At 49.2% G+C, this 25477-nt stretch overlaps 1 protein-coding gene across 1 annotated transcript; it reads right to left on the bottom strand.

The window, feature by feature from the left end:
• Nucleotides 1-1806: 1806 nt before the first annotated feature.
• On the bottom strand, nucleotides 1807-20061 carry TRMT2B (tRNA methyltransferase 2 homolog B). The gene is made up of 8 exons (XM_015427276.1): nucleotides 20046-20061; nucleotides 17968-18022; nucleotides 16996-17154; nucleotides 9517-9731; nucleotides 9258-9359; nucleotides 7770-7889; nucleotides 5730-5829; nucleotides 1807-2936 (listed from the first exon to the last, which is right to left on the bottom strand). Exons 1-8 carry the CDS (start codon nucleotides 20059-20061, stop codon nucleotides 2810-2812), a joined length of 894 nt encoding a protein of 297 aa, XP_015282762.1. The 3' UTR covers nucleotides 1807-2809.
• Nucleotides 20062-25477: the final 5416 nt, after the last annotated feature.

Here is a 25477-nt window from a genome sequence, read left to right as displayed (position 1 = left end):
AGTGGAAGAGATTGGATTTATACCCTGCCCTTCACTCAGAGTGACTTACAATCTCCTTTCCCTTCCCCTCCCCACAACAGACACCCTGTGAGGTAGGTGGGGCTGAGAGAGCTCTCTTGAGAACTGCCCTTGAAAGAACAGCTCGGAAAAAACTTGTGACTGGCCCAAGGTCACCCAGCCAGCTGCATGTGGAGGAGAGGGGAATCAAACCCGGTTCTCCCAGGTTAGAGTCCGTGCTCCTAACCATTACACCAAACTGGGATGGAAGGGGTGCCTCACTGGGCAGAGACCCAGGCAGCGGAGGGACGTCTTGAGCACCTGGACAAACAGAAACATGGCTTGTGAGACCATTGCTAACAGGAGGTAACAAAAAAATTTAAAGGAAGTCTCAGGTTTCCAGGGGTGGGGGTTGAAGCAAGAGGGGGAGAAAGACCCTCAGATACTTGAACTCAACTCTTGGCTCAAAACACAAGAGTTACATAGTCTGCTTGCAGTTCAGGAAACATTTGTTTAGATATTTATACCCTGCTTTTCTCCCCTATGAGGACCCAAAACAGCTTTACAACATTGTTTCCCGCTCCTCCATTTTATACCGCACAACCAGTGTTCCCTCTAAGCCAGGGGTCATTTGTTGTGAGGGCTGGATCTGACATAAATGAGACCTTGTTGGGCCAGGCCATGTGTGTCATAAAATGTAATGCCAGGTAGCAGAGATATAAACTTTATAAGGGACACAAACACAAAATTTTTTTTTTACTAAAATAAAAACATGCTTAAAACATTAGCACTCTTGCAATATTTTGTTTATTTAACAGTGTCTGATAACTGACACCTCTTGCTCTGAATTATTGCATCAAAATGTCTGTGCTGTTGCAATCTTGAGTATGCTGTTCAGGTGTGTATCGGTAAACTGCAAATCTACAATGACGTAGCAGCAGCAGCAGAACTGGAAGAAGCAGCAGAAGACAGCCAGTTCCACTGTGGGCTTGATACAAGCCCTCCAGGGGCCTGATCTGGCCCTCAGGACTCATGTTTGACACCCCTGCTTTCAGCTGAGTATGTGTGAGCTAGCTCAGTTTTTTCGCCTCCAGCTCACACAATTTTGTTTTAGCTCAGGAAAGATGGTGCCAGAGCAAACTAATTTCTGCAGTAGCCAAATCGCTCACTCACAACTGATGACAGTAGTTCACAAAGTAGAATTTTTGCTCACAAGACTCCACAGCTTAGAGGGAGCATTGCTCACAACAACCAACCTGTGAGGGAAGTTCGGCTAAGAGTGACTCACCCAAGGTCACCTGGTGAGCAACCACAGCAGAATGAGGATTTGAACCCAGGTCTCTCAGGTCCTAGCCTAGCATTCTAACCATTACACCATGCTGGCTGTCCAGATGTCGGTCATCTTTTCTGCCCTGGAAGGCCATTTAACCTTTCAGCCCCTGCCTTTCTACTTCGGGTCATTCAGCTGCTATTACAAGGCACTCTGATCCCACAGCAGTAGATTGTCATACTGTGCCATAGCTTGGAGGAGGGGGGGGAATGGCCCTTTCTTTAAAGCAGCAGAGTTAATGATACCCAAGCACTGAGCCCCAGAAGACTTACAGCACAACTTCGGCTCTAGGTGTATAATTACAGAGGTAATGAATGCTCTAAAATGCCATGTAAACGCAAAACACGATTATTATCATTATTATGGCAGAGCACTGTTAACAAGGAATCCCCAAGAGTGGTTGAAAAAACCAATGACATTGACAAACACCCTAGCAGTCCCAGTCCTCCATCACCCATAAATCTTTGAGGGCTAGAAATGGACAGGATGTTAGTTTTTTAAACAAGTTATCTTCCAGTATGTTGATTCATGTTCTGCACAAGGGCCCAGCACATTCAGGCTCCCATCCACTTCAGTGCGATTTGCACAGTCCCTTATATCTTTTACTTGGAAGTAAGCCTGTTGATTTCAATGGGACATCAGTTAGTAGTGTGTTTGGGAGTAAAGCGTATGTGATTAAGAAAAATATAGAGCAGGAATAAATAATACAGATTATCAGTCTTCACTAAATTCTGGAACATCAGCCCATACTGGAAAACGAACCTTGCCCACAATTTATAATGTGTAACTCACAAAAGATATAAAATACATATAAATCTGATCCACTCCTTCATTCTGAAGCCTGCCTATGAAAAGATGAATGGCAACTTGAAAAAGGGCAAAAGTTTGTGGGGGAAAAACCTAACAGTCTTGCAAAGTAATATTTTTCCACCTGCATCCAGCTGTGGTTGTAAATGTCCTTGGGCCAGATGCAGAATGCACTCCGCCTTATCCATCAGACCTGGATGATTTTAATAACCATGTGTACGCTTATTTGATTTGCATATCAGGGCTTGAGTCACTTTGGTTCGACAAGTGGAATGCTTACATTGGTCCAAAAGGACCAATCAAATGTGGGATGATTTCATCTGTAGATCATCGTCTAAGCCGTTTGCACTGGATGAGATCTGACAATAGGAAAAGCACGGCGGAGTAGCACAGATGTGTCCAAGCAGCAGAAGCGAGCTCACCCCTGCGAAATGGGCAGGAATGGGTGTATCGGCAAAGCAGTCAAACAAATTTCCTCCTGATTATTCACACAGGAAACTGTGACAGCAATATCTGAAGAAGAGACACGAGAATCATGCAGGTGGAAACATTACAGCACAAATAACTTGTTTTGTTTTTCTTCCGTGGTGGTTGAGGCTCAATAGCTGTCACAGCAATTTCATCAGGGAATGCAGCCTTTTCTCTCCAGCTGTTCCAGGAATGCTGGAGGGGCAATCAACGGGCCAAAAGCAGGAGCAGCTCACAATGGGACGTGTGAGGAAAGAGATCTACTGGAACCGCCGAGACAGGAGCAAAGGCCTCTCCCTTTAGCTTCTTCCCAGTATCCGGCGGGCAGCAAAACCTATGCAGACAATAAAGGAGATACTTGGTACCATTATAATGCAGAAATAGATGATATGCAGTGCCTTACAGCTAGCATGGTATAGTGTTTACTTTTGGACAGGGATCCGGGAGACCTAGATTTGAATCCCTGATCTCCCCTGGAAGCTTGCAGGATGATGTTGGGTCTAGATTTGATAGAGTGCCTGAAGAACTATGGACGGAGGTTTGTGACATTGTACAGGAGGCAGCAATCACCACCATCCCAAAGAAAAAGAAATGCAAGAAAGCAAAGTGGCTGTCTGACGACAGATGGCAACACCGAAATCAGATTGACTATATAATTTGCAGTCAAAGATGGAGAAGCTCTATCCAGTCAGTAAAAACAAGACCTGGAGCTGACTGTGGCTCAGATCATGAGCTACTCATTGCAAAATTCAGACTTAAACTGAAGAAAATTGGGAAAACCACTAGGCCATTCAGGTTTGACCTAGATCGCATCCCTGATGAATATACAGTAGAGGTGAAGAATAGATTCAAGGCTCTAGATTTGATAGATAGAGTGCCTGAAGAACTATGGACGGAGGTTCGTGACATTGTACAGGAGGCAGCAATCACCACCATCCCAAAGAAAAAGAAATGCAAGAAAGCAAAATGGCTTTCTGATGAGGCTTTACAAATAGCAGAGGAAAGAAGGAAAGCGAAAGGCAAAGGCGAAAAGGAAAGATTTACCCAACTGAACGCAGATTTCCAGAGAACAGCAAGGAGAGATAAGGAGGCCTTCCTGAATGAACAATGCAAAGTAATAGAGGAAAACAATAGAATGGGAAGGACTAGAGATCTCTTCAAGAAAATTGGAGAAATAAAGGGAGCGTTCCATGCAAAGCTGGCCATGATAAAGGACAAAAACGGTAGGGACCTAACAGAAGCAGAAGAGATTAGGAAAAGATGGCAAGAATACACAGAAGAACTATACAAGAAAGACCTCGATGTCCTTGACAACCACGACGGTATAATCACTGACCTCGAGCCAGACATCCTGGAATGTGAAGTTAAATGGGCCTTAGAAAGCATTACTAACAACAAAGCTAGTGGAGGTGATGGTATCCCAGCTGAGCTATTCAAAGTCTTAGAAGAGGATGCTGTTAAAGTTCTGCACTCCATTTGCCAGCAAATTTGGAAAACGCAACAGTGGCCACAGGATTGGAAAAGATCAGTATACATTCCAATCCCAAAGAAGGGCAATGCCAAGGAATGTTCAAACTATCGCACAATTGCACTCATATCACACGCTAGCAAGGTCATGCTCAAGATCCTACAAGCTAGGCTTCAACAGTACGTGGATAGAGAACTACCAGAAGTACAAGCTGGGTTTCGAAGAGGTAGAGGAACGAGAGATCATATTGCCAACATTCGCTGGATTATGGAGAAAGCAAGAGAGTACCAGAAAAATATCTACTTCTGCTTCATTGACTATGCTAAAGCCTTTGACTGTGTGGATCACAACAAACTATGGCAGGTCCTTAAAGAGATGGGAGTACCAGACCACCTCACATGTCTCTTGAGAAACCTGTATAAGGGCCAAGAAGCGACAGTTAGAACCGGATACGGAACAACTGATTGGTTCAGCATAGGAAAAGGAGTACGACAAGGATGTATACTGTCACCTTGCTTATTTAATATATATGCAGAGTACATCATGCGAAATGCTGGCCTGGATGAATCACAAGCGGGAATTAAGATTGCTGGGGAAAAGATCAACAACCTCAGATATGCAGATGATACCACTCTAATGGCTGAAAGTGAAAAGGATCTAAAGAGCCTCTTGCTCAGAGTAAAAGAGGAGAGCGCAAAAGTGGGCTTGAAGCTCAACATCAAAAAAACTAAGATCATGGCATCCGGCCCCATCACTCCTTGGCAAATAGAAAGCTTTTGGAATAGGCAGTGACAGGATATTTCTTAATGTTCTTGGAGAAAAGATAACAAGAGTCCTCGACCTGAAGCCCTTTCACACTTCTGCATACCAAAAGGAGAGTTAAAACCGAATTGTTTATTGCATTACCATACCTGCAGGCCTCTAAATTACTCTTTTATTACTTCTTATGTAGATGCTCAAAGACCAGATGCAGAGGAAACAGGAAACCTGTGTTTCCCTTCTCATGGGAAGAAAAGATAGTCAGGTGACCTGTAGGCAAAGGCTCATGGGAACTTGCTGTTAAGACAGAACCAAAGTTTTGAATCCATTTGTGAAGACAAACCCAAAATTCTCATGACAGTCTCCTTTAAGAGAGTTTTTCTGCCTAAGTGTTAGCATTCTTGACTATAGAAGTCATCACCCCCACTTGCTGGTTTGTTGTCAGAATTGCTGCTTAGGCTGGCAGAAGTGATTAACTTGCAGCAGCTGAGAACTTTCATCTAATGTGGTTGACAGGTTGCAATTTAGAGATCTATCCTGGGAACAGCTTTCTATTCACTAAATAGCTTTTCTTTCTGCACTGAGAACTTCAGCTCCACCAGAAAAAAAATTGCCCCACAAGCCACAAAATCCTCGCTATGGGCCTGTTTGACCTCTTGGCTCTTCCCCTGTGCCTTGTGGCCTTGGCCAAACTATCAGAACCAGCCCAAAACATGACCCACCCAAGGTACAGCTGGTTTACTTTAAAAATTTTAAATTATATTCCTTGCTATTCTTGTAAGCTGTTTATTTGTCAGTCAAAACATCCTACGCGTATTCCATTGACTTGCTGAGTGATTTCCCTGTAGACATTTGCATATGTCCCTGCAGGTACAGAAAGACAGAATCCAAGTGTCTCACTCAAGGAAATTTCTCATGGCTTCTCCTTCAGGCTTGCAAGAAACATATACCAGTCTTCGGATGGCCTCACAGTTTCGAATGGCTCGCACCACGCGGTAATCTGGAAAAGGAAGGACAAGGAATCATACTCACACACTCTAGAGATGTTCACCAGCAGAGACCTGCAAGATTTGCAGGGAAATCCCATCCTCCCTCTCTACTCTCTTGGCCGGCCACGTCACCAGCCAACCCACCCACCTGTGGTGCTACTGCATCTACTTGCTTGACTCACATAGCTTCTGTGATGGCAGCAGGGAGCTCCGGCATCCCCCCCACACACCTGCAGCACCTCTGCCTGCCTCACACGGAAGGTGGCAGTGGCGGCTGCCACTCCTCATCACCCACCAGCAGCACTGGCAGCAGAGTGGCGGTGATGGCAGTTCCCGCTCTTTCTCACCCACCTGCCCAGGTTCCTCTGTTCCCACCAGCCTAGCTCACACAATGACATAATAGCTGCTCCTCCTCTTTCTAATACGGTGGCTGACTCCTTGCAATGTAGTGTGGTAAAATCTTGGTATTTTCCTTAAAAGTTACATTCTAAACTCTTTTGGTACGTTTCTGCAACCAGGGGTTATCCTTCCCACACCCCAGGTCTACAGAGAAATGCCCCATATCTGTTCCTGGCCCCATTCTCTGGGTTTTTTGATCCACACAGGATCAGAGGCAGAATTAGCCATATGACGAGCGGTGGACTTGCAAGGCCTGTGAGAGGGATCCCATCCTCTCTTCTCTCTTCCACCTGCTTACTCTCAGGCTCCCGCTCCCCCGTAGAACCTGCTAAACTCACGGGGTGTGGTGGGGGATATCTCACTTGCCCTCTCCTCCCTGCTCTGCCTGCCTTCCCCCTTCCTTGTTGCTCTGCCCATGTGCCCGGCCCTCCTCCGTGCTGCTTGACTGGGAGACACAGTGAGAAAGTTGGCAGTTCCCAGCCTCCCTCCTTCTCCACCCACCTGCAGTGGTGGCCTGAAGATCAGTTATAACTATGGGAGAACACTCCAGGTTCCACCTGGAAGTTGGCATTCCTACAGGCAGGCCTTAGAGGAACCATTATAGCCTCAGCCTCAACCCAGCACAGCTGTCCTCACAGGATTGCTAAGAATGTAGCTGAAGGGTTTGGGGAGTGTGGTGTCACTTGTTGGGGTGTGGGGTGCAGGGGTGCACGCGATGCAAAGACGACAGGACACAAGTCTGCAGGAAGCTGTCTCAATGAATGAATCTCCTCTCACTCACCAGCTGTATTTACTGAAAATCTTTTCCTCCGTCCCTTCCTTTCTTTCATACATTACATCATCCTATTCATGAGACATGAACTAAGGAATGTGTGTGTGCAGGCAAGTTCTCTGTTATCAGTTCCTCCCCCTCTCTCTCATGGCCACACCGACTGCGTCAGTGAGCAGTAAACAGATTCCATCTTGGGCTCTCATTACGTATAAGTATTTCAGTTCCCGATTTCCAGGCAGGAGAATCCATCTGCATTGCTTTCCTACAGGGGAACACTCTGAGGTGCTACATAAATGCCAAGTAGGCACATGCAGACCTGTTATCTTTATTAAATCCAGTTTGCTTCCAGGCCACTAATGTTTGCCGAGTTCCAGGCTTGCATCCTACATCCAGGAAACTAGGTTGTTGCCTGTGAAAACTTGGGCCGCCCGCAGCAAATGAAGTTTTCTCCAGGGTATCACACAGCACTTTTTGAACATTTTTGGAACTATCTTTTTGAACCTCAGAGTATGGAGAAAACCCAGATCTATTGCCCTTGGAAATCAGAGCTGGCCAAAACCAAAACAGTGATATGAGCATGTAACATATATTGAGTGATGCTTACAGCCCACATTGCTGAAATTCCAGCCTGGACAGCTCCAAAGGAGTTTTCAGTTTGGCCCAAACGTCAGAACCAACCGCTGCCCCATCAAACTCACACAGAGGAAAAAACTCCTCAGTCCTAAAGATACTCTGCAATTTTGCACCAGCTTGGATCTGAAAAAGAAAGGGTTGTCTTACGGAGCCCAGCTCGGGATGGGTTCACCACGGCAGTGAGAGGTTGGGTCTCTGGCCAGGACATCAGCAATTGGGGCAACACGACCTCTGCCTTGCCACTGTGGAATTCACAGTTGGAGACACCTGTGCAAAGAGAGTGGTTGGCAAACGAAAGAGTCACATGATATATAAAAAACTGCCACCCAGCTGAGCTGAATCTGAAAGCCGAATGCAGAGAATTTTTGTCTCAAAGACAGTAAAGCTTGCCAATAAGCATTGGCTCTCATTGTGCAGCTTTGATCAGCAAACAAAGTGCGAAATTCAGAAATAAATTCAGAAATAAACCCACAAACACTGCCCCCATAGCCAAATTGTACAATTCGGAGATTTACATTTGTTCCCAATTTCTCTTTGTATGAGGACAGAGAAATAAGGAAATCCTGCTCTCTGTAGTGGTTGGACTGTCATGGATAAAGAAGACCAAATGAAGCCCACCTTAGGTGTATAGTACATTCTCATGCAAATCGTAATTGGTAATCACAGCAGTGGCACTGGGTGGATCTCACTCTTAAAGAAAAAAAGGAGGATCTATAAATATCATCTAATTAATGTAATCACAATGTTATAAAAATAGCCAGTGTCCAATGCATATTACACGCAGTACATTTTAATATTAAATATTGTCACTGGAAGTTAAATATTGGCTGATCAAAATAGATGGTGCAATCAAGTTTATCAGCTATGGTTTAATGCCCCTCCCCTGGGATTAGCTGTCTTCTCCTATGTGGATAACAGGCCTAGTCAGCATCTGAAATGGGAAGAGTTGTAGCTCTCCAGCAGGATCCCCTAGCTAGGACGGACCCTTCTTCCTGCATGGATGCAATTAGGGGTGTGTGCTCGGTATATACCGAGCCAATTACCAGAAAAATACCCTATTGGTATTTTTCGGGTATTTATTCACCCAAATACAGATCAGACAATCTGATTTGGCTACTGAAATAGCCACGCCCTAATAAAAGCCGGTGTTCTTCTTCTATACCTCACTGGCTAACTAAAGCCGCACTCGACTCAGCAAGCAAACTGAAGGCATTTAAATTGTAAAATCATTCAGTTTACTCGCTGGGTCGCGCTGCTGCCGCAGCACAACTCCACAAGTGAACTAAAGGCATTTAAAGATTAAATGCCTTCAGTTCACTAACTATGCCATGACGGCAGAACTGTGCAAGTGAACTGAACACGCTTAAAGTTTAAATGCCCTCTGAACTTGCTGAGTTGCGCCACCATGGCAGTATAACTCAGCGAATGAAATTCTCCATTATACCCTATGGGACAGGTCTGAATAAATTCTGGTTTCCTGAATATTCACCCAAAGACCAATACAAGTATTTGGGAATACCGATATTTTTCAGGTCCAATAGACGCAAATTGGGGAAAAAACATTTTTTTTGCACACCCCTAGATGCAACTTCTATTTTACGTACAGCCATTTAGTCAACTGTATTAAACTCACACCATTAAATGCCGCATTCCACCTGGCATCTTCCACCGCCTGGTCCACCACCTCAACACCAATGACTTTGGAGACTTGTTCAGCCAGAGAGAGACCAATTGCACCTAGAAAAAGATGAAGCGATGATTGTAGGTGTTGAGGGCTGCTAACAAATAGGAGAATTCCCAGAAAACCTAGACCCCTTGACTCAATCTAGACTCCCATCAAGCTTCAAGATTGTGCTCAGCTGCCCCTCCATCCCACTGCCTTACCAATACACACCAGTTCCACAGCAGATATCCAGCAGAACGGTGTCCTTATGAGCTCTGATCATTTCCCCAATCGTCTGGTACAGAACCTCCGCCCCGGCTGTATTGACTTGTAAGAAGGCATCTGGGGAGATGCGAAACTTCAGGCCCAGCAACTCTTCAGAAATATGGGGCTCTCCAGAGAGGAGCTGGTAGGGGCACTGCTCATGGGAGCAGTGAGTCATAGTGCTTCAAGGATACAGAAGAGAAGGAAGCATTAAACCAAGGCTAAATGTCACCACTCAAGCACGGATTTGAGACTGAATATAAAATTCAGCCACCCAAGAAACTCAGCTCTCTTGCTGGTCTGTTTGCTCTCAGCAAGCTTCTAGCTCCAATGGATCCAGTGGAAAGTCTGAAAGTGTGCAGTTATTCCTTGACTCAAAATATGGTTGCTGGAAAATGTTCAGGTCTTCTCCCCAGCTAGCAGGACTGTTGCTATTTAAAGCACTGCCTACAATACAGCATGACTGGTTAGTGCCCACGTTATCACTGAGGACAGTGGAAACAATACTTCCTCCATTACCATGTCCATCCCATGTTGTTAACAATACCACCAGTCCTCTGCTCACCCTCCCCACCTCCACATCTGGGTGGAATAAAGAAGGCGCATCTCCAAATTTTGCCCAACTCCTGTGCAGCTTCCTTCTGTACATCCTTTCACAAATGCTCAAGAACAAACATTATCCAGAGTAAAAAAGAGGAGAGTGGGGTAAAGTAGCCCATCTACCCCTTATGCTAGCTCTCAAAGAGCAACACCCCTTTCCCATCTAATCTGTGTGGACGGGACATAGCACTGCTGCAGGATGATTAGGAAAAAAAAACCCAACATGACAGTGAGGCTGGATCAATCACTAATTTTTATGAAGGTCCACTTCAAGAACCAAGAAGAAGAGTTGGCTTTTATACCCTGCTTTTCTCTACCTCAAGAAGTCTCAAGGTGACTTACAGTTGCCTTCCCTTCCTCTCCCACAACAGACACCCTATGAGGTAGGTGGGGCTGAGAGAGTTCTGAGAGAACTGCCACTAGCCCAAGGTCACCTTCATGTAGAGGAGTGGGGAATCTAACCTGGTTGTCCAGATTTGAATTCCACCACTCCTAACCACTATACCAGTGGTTTGGTAAGAGCGAGTTTGGTGTAGTGGTTAAGCGTGCGGACTCTAATCTGGGAGAACCAGGTTTGATTCCCCACTCCTCCACTTGCACCTGCTGATGTGACCTTGGGTCAGTCACAAGCTCTGGCACAGCTGTTCCTGAAAGAGCAGTTTCTGTCAAGAGCTCTCTCAGCCCCACCCACCTCACAGGGTGTCTGTTTCACACACTCCACACTGGAATAAGAACATAATATCAGGCCATAGCACATTGCAATAAAGCCCCTACAACTGTATACAGAAATACTGAGCTTCCCTACCATTTGCCACAACTAGCCCACCACACAACCAGGATCAAGACTCCTAAGTGGACCAACAGACAGGCATACACTCGTTTGAGAAACTGAGTATTACATTACAACACCTCTGGAACATTACAGATCAGTAGAGGCAGCACTGCACAGTGGTCAGAGTTGCAGATTGATGTGGGGAGACCCAGGTTTGTATTCTCACTCTGCTGGCTGAGTGACCCCGGGCCAAATCTCCCCTTCTCTACCTAACCTACCCCACAGGGTTGTTGTGAGGATGAAATGGAGACTCATGGGCAGGGTCCCCAGCTTCCCTGGCAGGAACACTATGTTAAGAAATCTCTCACAATTATGCAGCCATAGCAGGCAGGAGGGAAGGAGGCGAATACCTCCAGCGCCAGAGACTTGTAGAGGAAGAGTCAAACTTTGGGGACTCACCCATGCACCAGAGGGCCAAGGCAGCAGGAGGTAAGAAGCCTGGGCGAGCTGGGCTCCTCCATGCCTGGCAGAAGATGAGGTGCAGAGGCGAGAGGTGGGCAAGCAAAAGAGGCAGCCAGCCGCACAAGCTGCGTGCAAAGAAACTCCTGCTGCCCCAAGCTTCAGGGCTGCCTCGTTAAAGGAGTGCGGAGGCCAGACTCACAAATGAGAAAAGGCAAGCTCATGGTTCGTGGGTCGCATTTTGGGCTGTGGAAGAGGAACCGACTCCATTCCTGGAGTTCTCTCGAGTTCCTGCACTTTTGGTTTTGCTTTTTGCCAATCCGCCTCCCAAGACTGCTCCAGGTGCTCCGGCCTGAGGGCTGCTGGGGGCGGGGCTCGAGTGCTCATTACTTGTGGAGCTGAGGCTCAATGTCTCCAGCTGCTCCGCCACCTTCCCTTCCGTTGGTTTGCTCGGGGAGCCCGAGCAAGCCGGCTGCTGGAGGGAAGGAGAGGCGGTTTAAACCACCTTCCATTCCCTTGGCTTGCTCAGGATCCCCACGGCTGCAGAGAGCCCGAGCAAGCCGGCTGCTGGAGGGATGTGCATTCGGTTCATCTGAACCAAATGCACCCCCGAAAATGGCCCATTCTGGCTGCTTTCAGACTGCTGCGGGCCGAATCAGATTCTCTGATCTGAATCAGCTTCCCGCAGTTCGGCCCCATTATATCCTATGGGCCATTGAAGTCAATGGCGAAAACATAGGGTAGAGTCTGGGGGCTGGAGGGGAGGGGGTTTGAGGGAGAGGCTCCAAACTCGCAGGGTAGCTGCTGGAGCCTCTCCCCAAGATACCCACCATGTTTCAGGAACATTGAACCAGGGGGTCCAATTCTACGGGCCCCCAAACAGCAGATAGAGAAACTCAGACTTGAGGAAATAAGAATTAGAGCTGAATAAGCTGAAAAACGAGGATCTGTGGTGTGAAAAACAGCTAGAACACGAGAGAGAAACAAAGCAGAGGGTCCAAACCCTCCAGCCATAATGCCGAAGGACTCTTACTTTGTATGGGGCAGGGGGAGATACCCTTGCAGTTCCATAGTGGCCTGTTGGCCCTTTGCGGGAAACTGTCTCTCCCTCCCCCACGGAGAGCACCTCAAGCATCCACAGTGGCCCACCAGGACCATCCAAGGCACATGCAACAACCTCGCCACTCCCGGCACAGAGGCATTTATTTATTTACTTTGACTTTTAACCCGCCCTCCCCTCAAACAGGCTCAGGGCAGGTCACAAATCACACAGTAAAAATCAAGTAGTTAAAACCCTATTTCTCAAAAAAAAAACCAACTGAACACAAAACACTGTGGACTTGCCTGGACAGCGATGCTCAGTTTGAGCTGGTTCCATTTGGCCAGCATCGTCAGCAGGGGAGGCTGAGGTGGAATTCGGATGTCCACCGCCTCATCCGAAGGCCTGGCGGAACAGCTCCATCTTGCAGGCCCTGCAGAATTGTTACACATCCCATAGGTGTGACACCACTCATATAGTGTGGGGTCCCAGCCCATCTCCTATTACCTGCCCTCTCAACCCCTACAGCCTGGCTGTACCCCAAGCTGGGCTGGGGGCAGAGGTACACAGCTCCAGCCATGGCACTCAACTCGGCTGCCAACACCAGCCCAGTGCCATGCAGTTTATGGCCTAATGCCATGAATGGCCTCTTGCGTGTGATGTTGCCGCCGGACATCACACGCGAGAGGTGGAATTTGCCCCTACGAGTCCAAGGCCACCACCCCGAGGCTCAGGGAAGCAAGGGAACGTTTTGCCCTGCCCCTCCCACCCCCGCGCAGGCATCGCAGCTGCCGCCGAGAACAGCGACGGCGGCCATAACTTTTTAAAAAGCCCCTCCCGAGAGCTGGGAGAGCCAGAATGACCTCTCGCGTGTGATGTCCGAGCAGCAACGGCGCTTGGACATCACACGCGAGAGGTGGAATTTGCCCCTACGAGTCCAAGGCCACCCCCCCCTCGGGCTCAGGGAGGCAAGGGAGCGTTTCACGCCGCTCCTCCCTCCCATGTGGGTGTCGCAGCTGCCGCCGAGAACAGCGACAGCGGCCATAACTTTTTAAAGAACCTCTAAGAAGAGCTGGGGGAGCCAGAATGACCTCGCCTGTGATGTCCAAGCGGCAACACCACTTGGACATCACACATGAGAGGTGGAATTTGCCCCTAGGATTCCAAGGCCACCACCCCGCGGCTCAAGGAGGCAAGGGAATGTGTCGTCGTCCCCCCCGCGCGGGCGTCGCAGCTGCCGCAGAGAACAGCGGCGGCGGCCATAACTTTTTAAAGAGCTATCGAGAGCTGGGGGAGGCAGAATGACTTCTTGTGTGTGATGTTGGAGCGGCAACGTCGCTCGGACATCACACGCGAGAGGTGGAATTTGTCCACTGTTCTCGGCGGCGGCTGCAACGCAGGGGGCGGGGGGAACCGTTCTCCTGCTTCCCTGAGCCCCGGGGTAGTGGCCTTCGACTTGTAGGGGCAAATTCCACCTCTTGCGTGTGATGCTGCTCGGACATCACACGCGAGAGGTCATTCTGGCTCCCCCAGCTCTCGGGAGGGGCTCTTAAAAAAATTATGGTCCCAGGGTATGGGGACCACTACCCACACAACACATCTTCCCCCCCCCCTCACATCCATCAAGAGGAAACAACAAGATGCTCTGTCCTGGGGTCAGCAGTACCAGAACAAACTTGCTGAGGGTCAGAGGGCAGCTGTGGGCCACCTTGGGTGGCTGCTGTTGGGAGCATGAATGAGCCACAGGCATATTGAGGGACTGCTTGCAGGCCTGCTGGCTGCGGTCCACGGCCTGGTGGTTGGGCCTAGAATCATAGAATCGCAAAGTTGGAAGGGACCTCTGGGGTCATCTAGTCCAACCCCCTGCACAAGGCAGGAAATTCACACTCCCCTTCCACACCCACAGTGACCGCTGTTCCATGCCCAGAAGATGACAAAAAACCTCGAGGGTCTCCAGCCAAACTGGGCAGGAGAAAAATGGCTTCCTGACAAGTGTTCCCTCTAAGCTGAGTTAGTGTGAGCTAGTTCACACTTTTTTAGCCTCTTGCTCACACATTTTGTCTTAGCTCAGGAAGGATGGGGCTCCAGAGAACAGCACACTAATTTATGCAGGAGCCAAATCGCTCGCTCACAACTTTAATGCCAGTAGCTCACAAAGTAGAATTTTTGCTCACAAGACTCTCCACAGCTTAGAGGGAACATTGTTCCTGACCCCAAAGTGGCGACCAGCATTTCCCTGGGCGGGTAAGAAAGGGCCACAAGACCTCAGCACTGAGGCTGCAACCCTTCCTGCATCCTCCCTCTCCTGGTCTGCCCTTAAGTTCGTGCCTGCCCCTGTAGCTGCTCCCTCTCATCACCACTGGGTGCCAGGATCCCCAGGAGCACCTCATGGGGTGCCCTCACCATTGCAGTTGTGGCGCTGCCCGGCATGTGTAGTGCTGAGTGCTGTGCACCCCTGCTGCCACTCTGGTGTGTGGGCCAGCACTCTGCACCCTAGGGTCCTCTGGCCCTGGGGGTGTCAGTGCGCTTGGTGCCACCGCTTTCCCATGTTTGCTGTCTCTGTTTTGCTTTGCAGTGGTGGTGTCTTTATGTGGGTGTGTCGGCAGGGGTGGGGGGGGTGTCTGGCATGGTTTGAGCCAACCTTGCCCCTCCCCACACTGCAAATGTCCCAGGCCCAGCTCCCCAGGACTGCTGCCCATTGATTGGTCCCTTCCCCCCTGTCCATGTTCTGCACAGATATGTACATCTCCACTTGCAATGCTGGTGATAACCATAGTCGCACACCATAGTCATTTCTTCCAGGTTTTTCTTGACTTTGCTCAAGAGTGGGACAAGCACTTGTCTGGGAACACTGATGAAGAAAGGCTTAGGGTCTGCTTTTAAGTTAATTTCATATGGCGTCTCCATCTGTCCCAGGCCCTGGAAGAGGGTGGAGTTTAACTTAGAGTTGTTTTTTGTCCCAAGCATTTAACCAGCTCTGGGTAGTCACATGGGTTGAGCTCCTGTATGAGCTGCTGGTGAAGCATGCAGTGTTGCCCTTGCTACCAGCAGAAAGAGCTCCGCCAGTTTAGGAAGCAGGGCCCAGCCCAGACAAGTGTTGTGCATGGGCTGGTGTAGGAATGGATCCAGGCACGTGTGTGACAGCTGACACACGGAGACCCTGCCACTAGTAGCCACGTCTGCACACCCTCCGGGCAGCCAACGCTGCACTGACTCTGTGGGAGGCCCACGTTTGGTCCCATGTTGCCTGCAGATGTGGTGGGCATTCTGCTACAGTCTGTGGGAGACTCCTCAGATCTCCCACTTCTCGTGGACAGCGTGAGCCAGACGAATGAGGGCATGGGAGGCAATGAGGCGGGACTCGGAATCCCATGGTGTTGGTCAGGCAACAGTTCAGCTCCAGGCACAGCAGAAAGAAAACGTAGCCGAACCACAGGGCAACCCAGCCACCACCCCTTCCTCCTCCAGTGTCACAACGGACCTCTGGAGTCATGCTGCCCAGCCACGCTATAGCGAATGGAGGGTGGTGACAAGTAGGCAGGTGCGTGTGCCACAGGGGCATTCCACCACCACCACCCCAATGGTTCCCTCTTAGCCACTCACCACCACCACCATGTCCCTTCCTTTCTCCCATGCAGGAGCCACATTTCTCCCGTGCAGCAGCAAACTGCCACATTTCCTAAGACGCTGCCATGCCCCACATGGAGATGGCATGGAGTCCATGGGCATGACATAGCAGCCCCCTCAAGCCCACCACCATGGCCAGCGGTGATGTCGCCTTGGGGGCAAGCCATCCCCCTGGGCAGAATCCAGTTGCAACAGAGGAATTGCAGGGGCAACAACCATATCAGCCTCCAGCCCACATTCCATGCTGTCAGAGTTCTCACTGCCAGCCTCCTAGCATTCTCTGAGGCTATCGTCATCCTCAGCTCCCCCACAGAGGACATGGGAGGCAGTGACAGTGAATCCCCATCACCAGGTATCCTGTTTGCTCTGAGGAATCACAGGCAGGCAGACTTCATGGCCAGAGAGAAGTACAGAAGCAAGCTCTATCTTGCAGAACTGTTGAATCCACAAAAGCCAGTGCGAAACTGAGGCTAAATTACAGGAGCTAGAGCCTGTAGCTGTGGCCTGAAGTGTCCGGACGTCTGCAGCCACTTACACCTGGACCCTGCCCAGCATCATGGGCGGAAGAGAGATGCTGGGTGGCTGCCCATGTACCCCAGCATCTGAGATTCTCTGCTTATGGGGTTCTCCTTCAGTGGGGAAAGGCATCCAGACTGGTTAGGCCACACCTCTTCTCGCTTCAGGCAGGGCTGTGCAAATTTTGTGTATGCCTACTGAACAGAGCGAGGGCGCCCTTCCAGTTTCAATACCCCTGCCGCTTCAGTAGGTCGTTAGCGCCTAGCTCCACTCACCAGGTCAGCAGAAGCTACCAAAAAGAAAAATATATAATAAAATTATAATAAAAGGAGGGACTGTCGGAAGTGCTGGCAGCATGGATGCCAAGTCCTCTAAGAAGGTTCCAGGTCCGGTGGCCTCAGGAAAAAGGGAACAGACTTCAGGCAAGCCTTACCTGTCTGAGGCCTCAGGCAGAGGGGAAGGACCACAGAAAGCTGCTGCTGTGGAGCAACAGGACAGGGTGGGTGCTCCCGAGGCCTCGGGGTCCCACCTAGCCACTGTGGCAATCTCCAGGCCCTTGGCATCCCAGTCAGCTCCAGAGGCCTCTGGGAGCCTAGGATGGGATGAAGACAAAAGGTGCAGGGTCGAAGGAGACGATGCAAGCCGCACTGTGGCACGTACTGCCTCCAGCAGCCCCGCTACAGGGAGCAGTGAGTCCGTGCACTATTTGAGAGTCCCCAGTCTGTTAGACACTCCTCCATCAGGACCTGACTCCAGGCTAGCTGGCTACACCTTCTATGGGGCCCCTTTCATGCCGGTTCCTTGTAACATGGCAGGAACGACAGCTGCAGCCAGGTCCAACATGGCTGCCACCACGTTTCCCCACGCGCTTTATGGGCAGCCCCCTACTGACTGGTCCTTGAATAACTGGAGGGCAACTTGGCTTCCACAAACCCTGCCTCCATCTATTATTATTATTATTATTATTATTATTATTACTATTATTATTATTATTATTATTATTACATGGGATTTTTACCCCACCCACCCCCGAAGGGCTCTGGGCGGCTTACAGAGTATCGTGTGTACACACACTTTCTAGAATCCTAACTACGGCCACAAATTCAGGGGGATGGGAACCCTACCAGATACCCTCCGAAGGCTTTTTTCCGCAGATGTTCTTGCTTCTCCTTCCGTCTTTTTTCCGGGCGGTCACATGCTTCTTCGCGCAGTTCTTTCTTAGAGGGGGGACTTTAGTTAGCTGGCTTCCACAGCGCCCCCTGCTATGAACTCACTTCCACATCAGAATTTTAGCCAATTAGAAGAGGAGCAGGAGCCTACCATTATTAGATCGGGTGAACATGAGTGATCTTCTGGCAAGGTCTCCGAAGGGCCCCAAAGCAAAAGAAGACACAGAACTTCAAGCCTGTCCATTTCAGTGTCTACACAATCATCGTCTTCATCTTCAGAGGGGGAGGTCCCTAGGAAATGAGGGGAAAAGAGACAATTAAGGAGAGCCCAGTCCAAGAGTGCAGACTCTTTAACCCCCCCTCCCCCCACAAAAAAACCCAAGTTGCACCATGGCAGGAAACAACCTTTGTGCAGACTGGGATCAGATGCAGGATCTATCATCTCTGCCACATCCATCCATTCTGACAAAGAGGAAGGGGAACGGTTGGGTGATGAGTCTGACACCAAGAGTTGTACCAGATTGTTCCAACCTGAACATTATCAGAGACTGCTCAAGAAGGTAGTCTCCACCCTCAACTATTCCTCAGAGGCAGGGGAGCAGAAAAATGAAGATGCTACAGACAATCTGAATGTCAGAGGCCTCAAGAAATCAAGCAAATCAATTTCACCTAAAGGGACACTTTCCAGACTCTACAGAATAATAATACAGGCTGAAAATCAAACGAAGCTAAAACATTGTCAGGTCCCCGCAGCAAACAACGTAGTACACACTTGCAAGAAGGTTTTACTTTATTGAAGCCATGAAGCACTAGAACAGGGTCACTGTTCAGAATAACGAAGGTTGAGGTGCATGAAAGGATAAAGCAAGTTCATAATTACAATAACCAATAGATATGGTTCCCGCGCGCAGCCAAAAGGCCCCGCTCGCGCTTAAACCCTGAGAAGCAACGGTTCCTTAACTATAAACAATTAATCTATTCCCACAACTACTGCTCATTAAAGACTAAGCAAAGCCTTCTGTGCTCTTCCACCTGTGGCCTTGGCGAGATAGCAGACTAATGGGAAGATGTGCGCATGATAGGCTGACCGCACTTGCGAGACTGGGGGGGGGGGAGAAATTATACATACACAGGAAAAAACCTTTGGCAGCTTGCTGACAAACATCAATTGAGATGGGAAGAACTGAATACACAGTGGCAAAAATCAGACTGGGACATAATTTGGTCCTCCCAGCAAACAACTCAACAATATATAATATACGCTTACAGAACTTTAAATTAATTTCCAGGTGGTATATAACACCAAAACAATTACATAAAATCAGCAGAAACTTTGACCCTTCATGCTGGGAAAAATGCGAGCAAAAAGGTTCTTATCTACATTGTTGGTGGAACTGCCCAAGGATTCTTAAGTTCTTGAAGGAAGTGATACAAGCATAAATGAGATGACTTCACAGAGGATCTCCTGCAAACCGGAGGTCATGTTAATGAACAAATGGGATGATACAGTAAGAGACGAGGCAAAAGAAATCACCTCAGTGCTACTGGCAACCGCAAGATTAGCAGTAGCAGCAGTGTGGAAAACACCAAACCCTCCAAATCTCAAAACATGGCAAGATAAATTGTGGGAACAGTTCATTATGGCGAAAATAACAGACCTGAATCATAGTGCGTAGTGCACAAATGCAAAATACTAAGACACATGCAAAATTCATGCGAAACTGGGAACCGGTTATAAACTATTTGACAAGGCGTGAAATAATCCCCTCTAATCCACAGTACCACAATTGGTTAGGGTTAGGTCTGAAAACACCGACAAAAATAAAAAAGACTCGATCAAGGGAAAAGGCTAACATCCATCACAAAACCCAATTAAGACAGGGTCCGGCTTACCTAAGGGACCGCCTCTTCCCGTATGTTCCCCCAAGAGCACTATGATCGGGGAGTCTCCACCTCCTGGAAGTCCCAGGCCCCCAAGGCGTGAAGTTTGCCCAAACTAAGGCTAGGGCGTTTTCGGTGGCGGCTCCTAACTGGTGATGCAGAAGAATCACCTTCGTACCTCCCTGACGATTCATGTGAGCTTTTGCCGTTGTTTTGTCGGTACAGATCAACACAAATATTAATTCAGAATGTCTCAGAAAGCTTGTAGCACCAGATGGATCGCTCTGAGCTCCAATGGGTTTATGCTGTTCCTCCTCTCCTCACTCCACTTGCCTTGTACTGTCATGTCCATGCAGTGGCCCCCCAACCTCTCAGGCTGGTGTCTGTGGTCACTGTTACATTGGGCTTCTGAAAGAGGGGGACCCAGGTGTACCGGTGAAGCCCACCATGTCAGCGAACTCTTCACTTTGGTCGAGAGGGGGATGAACCTGTGTCTTTTCTTTCTGATGTCATTATTCTGAAATGGAAGTAGGGCCCATTGCAAAACTCTTGCATGGAATCTCACCCAGGGAACCAAGTCTATTGTCACAATCATTAGACCCAACAGTAGAAATCATCCGGCAGCTGCTGCAGGAGGTGGGCTGAATTTGCATGGGTTTCTGGCAGCTGCGGCAGGCTCACCATGGGGCAGAAGACCAATGGGACTGTGGGTCATCATGGTTAGCCTGCACCAGCTCTCTCTTGCAATGGCCCCCCTGGCCTAGCTCCTGGGAGGGCTGCATGAGGGTGGCCAGTGGCCATGGCACAGGTGCACAATTGCCCAGACTGGGGAGGGGGGAATGTATAGTTCAGTGTTGTGTTGTTCCAATCCACCCCTAACCGCAGTGAATGCCATGCCATTGCACTCCCCTTGCCGTTGTGGATAGCTGATATCCCTCTGCAGGGCTGGGATTGTGGAGTTGTGCCGTGGTCTACGTCTGGTGCCCCTTGATGGCTGATCTGGACCTGTGGTGGGGCTGAGGACACATGCCTGACGGGGGGCCCATGTGGATGCATGCAACACACTCCGGGTGGGAGAAGAAATGGTTCCACAGTGACTACTCCCCAGATGCCAGACTAGAACCCTCACCACTGACACTCAGGGAGCCATTCTCTAACCACTCCCCAACAGGAGGCAGCCCAGGGTACTGACAGTCTCCGGCATGGACACCAGTCATGCAGAGTAGGCCAGTGAAGACTCCCAAGAGAGGCGCAGGACAGTAGAAAGGCACAGAGTTACTATACCCAATCCCAGGCAGGGAGAACATTGAGGCAGGCTGGATGGAGTTCCAAGTTCAGCAGAGAGTTTGCTCTGTCACACACAACCACTCGCACACATTGGCTGCCCCCATGCCCATTACTTCTGAAAGCTGGATACAAGGATCCTGTCACCCCTGTGCTGACAGAACTTCACTGGCTGCACAGTTGTTTCTGGACACAATTGAAAGTGCTGGTTCCCACCTTTAAAGCCCTAAGTGGCCCAGGGCCAGGTATTTGAATAGCCACCTTCCCCATACTGTCCAGACCACCTGTTAAGTTCCTCCTCCGGAGCCCTGCTCTCTGCGCTAGGTTTCTATTGTTGAATTTTTATGGCTTGTTTTAATAATCTGAATGCTAATTTTACATGGTTTGTATCATGAGTTTGCCTCATTTTACTTTGTGAGCCAGGTCTCTGAAGAGGAGGCACATAAATGTTGTAAAAATGTTGTAAAAAAACGAAGTGAATCCAAGTTTTCCCAGCCCCAAACAAGCGCTCAGTCATCCTATCTAAAAATAAAATAAGGAAAGGTGTAGAAAAGGGCAGGCAACACGAATAGGGGATTGGAGAGGCTACAGGATTTGGGACTTTTACAAGGAAGGCGAGAAGGGGGAAGATATAATAAAGGGTCATAGGATCACAGAGTTGGAAAGGGCCATACAGACCATCTAGTCCAACCCCCTGCCCAATGCAGGACCAGCCTAAAGCATCTCTGACAAATATTCATCCAGCCTCTTCTTGGAAACTGTCAGTGAAGGGGAGCTAACCACCCCCCTCGGCAGCTGATTGCACCTTTGAACCACCCTGACCGTGAAAAGGTTTTTCCTAATACCCAAACCGATACCTTTCTGCATGTCATTTAAACCCGTTACTTCAGGTCCTATCCTCTGCTGCCAACTGGAACAGCTCCTTGCCCTCCTCCAAATGACAGCCTTTCAAATATTTAAAGAGAGCAATCATGTCCCCCCTCAATCTCCTCCAAACGAAACATTCCTTAGCCTTTCCTCGTAAGGCTCAGTCTCCAGACCCCTGATCATCCTCGTCGCTCTCTTCTGCACCCTCTCAATTTTGCCCACGTCCTTTTTGAAGTGAGGCCTCCAGAACTGCACACAGGACTCCAGGTGCGGCCTGACCAAGGCAGTATAAATAGGGGCTGTGACCTCCTGCGATTTCGATGCTATGGCCGTTTCAATACAACCCAAGACTGAATTTGCCTTCTTTGCCACCGCACCACACTGACTGCTCATATTCAGTTTACAGTCCACCCTTACCCCAAGATCTCTTTCGCATACACTACTCCCCAGAAACGTATCCCCCATCCAGTATTTGTGCTTGACATTTTTGTGGCCCAGATGTAATACTGTGCATTTATCTTTGTTGAATAGCATCCTGTTTGCAACTGCCCACTTCTCCAGAGTATTCAGGTCTTGTTGAATTTTAACTATCTTCTTGGGTGTTTGCTACTCCGCCCAATCTGGTATCACCAGCAAATTTAATGAGTAGCCCTTCTACCCCTTAATCCAGATCACTGATAAAAATACTGAAATATATTGGTATACCCCGGAGCTACGGCGGATGAAACGAGAGCTAAGACGGCTAGGGAGAGGGTGGCAGCGAACTCGTGATGATGCCACAAGAACATCCTATAGGTTGTTTATGAGAACCTATGAGATGGCAGTGAAGGCCACGAAGAGAAATTTCTATGTGCCCTCCGTTGCATCTGCTAGCTCTCGCCCAGCTCAATTATTTAGAATTATTCGGACATTGACTATTCTGCCTCAAGGCATACCAAATGCTAGGGAATTGGCTATCGGCTGCAAGGCATTTGCGATCCATTTTGCAGACAAAGTCCTGTCGCTCCGCCGCAACTTCCCGTCCACAATTGATACAATAAGAGAACTGGAAGCTCATTGGCTGTCTTCAGGTCCAACCTTGGACCACTTTAGTCTGCTCTCTCAGGACGAAGTTGACAAGATCCTGACAGCTGTTAAGCCTACTACCTGCCTCCTAGATTTCTGCTCATCGTGGCTGATCAAGGCCTGCGGCGATGAGGTCCAGATCCCCCTGAGGGAGATTATAAATCTGTCTCTTTCAACAGAGACTTTCCCAGAGGGACTGAAGGAGGCAGTAGTTCGTCCTCTCCTTAAGAAACCCTCTTTGGACCCGACGGTCCTTAATAACTACCGGCCAGTGTCAAAATCTACCATTCCTGGGTAAGGTGGTTGAGAGGGCAGTGGCAATACAGCCTCAGGTGTACTTGGATGAGGCTAAGGTTCTGGATCCCTTTCAGTCTGGCTTTTGCCCCACCCATGGGACGGAGATGGTGCTGGTCACCCTGGTAGATGATCTCTGGAGACATCTGGACCGAGGTGGCTTGGCGCTGCTGATTCTGGCAGCGTTCGATATGGTTGACCATGAGGTGTTAACCCACCGCCTCGCCGATGCCAGGATATGGGGGCTTACCTTGCAATGGCTAGCCTCCTTCCTTCAGGGTTGGGGACAGAGGTGGCACTCGGGAGGGAGTTATCCCAGCGGCACCCACTAGTATGTGGTGTTCTGCAGGGAGTCATCCTCTCCCCCATGCTGTTTAATATCTATATGCACCCCCTTGTCCAGATTATCCGGAGGTATGGGCTGGGTTGTCACCAATATGCAGACGACACCCAGCTCTATTTACTGATGGATGGCCGGTCGCACACGGCCCCAGAACATCTCAACGAGGCATTACAGGCCATGGCTGGATGGTTATGACAGAGCCGACTGAAGTTAAATCCATCTATGACAGAAGTCCTGTACCTGAGTTGCAGGGGACTAGGTCAGGGGTTCAGGCTCCCAACCTTTGACAGAGCTCCATTGGTGCCTACATTGAGTGTGAAGAGTCTGGGGGTGTTCCTGGATACCTCCCTCTCTATGGCAGCCCAGGTCACCACCACTGCCAGGTCTGCCTTTTTCTATCTGAGGCAGATCAGACAGTTAACCCCGTATCTTGCTCCCCAGGACTTAGCTACAGTGACCCATGCAATGGTCACTTCCAGACTGGATTATTGTAACTCTCTCTACGTGGGGCTGCCCATGACTCTGCTCCAGAAGTTGCAGCTAGTGCAGAATGTGGCAGCAAGTGAAGGGTGGGGTATAAATTCAGTCTCGTCTTCTTCTTGACGGTGACACCTGTGTGGGCTTGTATCCACCCGGTCCTGCGTGAACTGCACTGGCTGCCTATTGAATTCCATATCCGTTTCAAGGTGCTGGTGCTTACCTTTAAAGCCCTATATGGCCAGGGGCCAGCATACCTAAGAGACTGCCTCTCCCTATATGAGCCCCGGAGGACACTGAGGTCCACAAATCAACATCTGTTAGTGGTTCCTGGCCCCAAGGACGTCCAGCTAGCCCTGGCCCCTGAAGGGTGGAATGAGCTCCCGTGTGAGATCAGGGCCCTGTGGGACTTACTGCAGTTCCACAGGGCCTGCAAGACGGAGCTCTTCCGCCAGGCATTTGGTTGAGGCAGCTGACTTCCCCCCTCTCCCTCCCTCCAGCTTCTCTGGCCCTAACATTTTCGGCCCAATTTTTCCAGGCCAATTGTCCATCAGGCCTGTTCTGATTAGTCATCTGACAACTTTTATTGTCAGCTTGGTGTAGTGGTTAAGTGCGTGGACTCTAATCTGGGAGAACCGGATTTGATTCCCCACTCCTCCACTTGCACCTGGCTGGATGACCTTGGGCAAGCCGTAGTTCTGATAAAAGCTGTTCTTGAAAAAGAGCAGTTTCTGTCAGAGCTCGCTCAGCCCCACCTACCTCACAAGGTGTCTGTTGTGGGGAGAGGAAGGGAAAGGAGTTTGTAAGCCGCTCTGAGACACCTTTGGGTAGTGAAGGGCGGGGTATAAATCCAATCTCTTCTTATTATTATTATAATTATATGGTATTTTATGGGTAAATTGTCATTTTAATATTGTTTTAACTGTATATTTAACTGTTATACACCGCCCTGAGCCCATTGGGGAGGGTGGTATATAAACCTAATAAAATAAATAAATAAATAAATAAATAAAAGTACCGGGCCCAAAACCGAGCCCTGCGGCACCCCACTGGACACCTCCCTCCAATCTGATTCCAGGGTACTCCAGGATGCTAAAAGAAATTGCAGGTGTTATTTCAGAGCCTCTGGCTCTAATCTTTGAGATGTCCTGGAGTACTGGTGTTGTGCCGGAAGTCTGGAAAAGAGCAAATGTTGTCCCAATCTTCAAGAAGGGAAAAAAGACAGACCCAGGAAATTACAGGCCTGTCAACTTGACATCAATACCTGGGGAAAAGGGAGTGGTGGCGCAGGCGGTAAAGACGCCTGCAGTAACATCAATGAACAGCCATTGTGGCTGTTCGAGACCCACTGCGGCCGGGGTGAGCTCCCAGTCCTAGTCCCAGCTCCCGCCCACCCAGCGGTTCGAAAGCGTAATCGCAAGTAGATAAAATGGGTACCTGCCCCTAGGTGGCAGGGGGCACCCTCCTCCTGTGATGGTGTGCGGCAGGAGTGGCGGCGGCAGTACAGTAGGCGACCCAGTGACATTGGGTGGCGG

This window comes from Gekko japonicus, unplaced genomic scaffold, assembly GCF_001447785.1.
Source record: "Gekko japonicus isolate JY-2015 unplaced genomic scaffold, Gekko_japonicus_V1.1 scaffold1498, whole genome shotgun sequence".
In the NCBI taxonomy this organism is placed as follows: domain Eukaryota; kingdom Metazoa; phylum Chordata; class Lepidosauria; order Squamata; family Gekkonidae; genus Gekko; species Gekko japonicus.
Note: the sequence above shows the minus strand (reverse complement) of the source record. Positions and strands in the feature narration are given on the sequence as shown.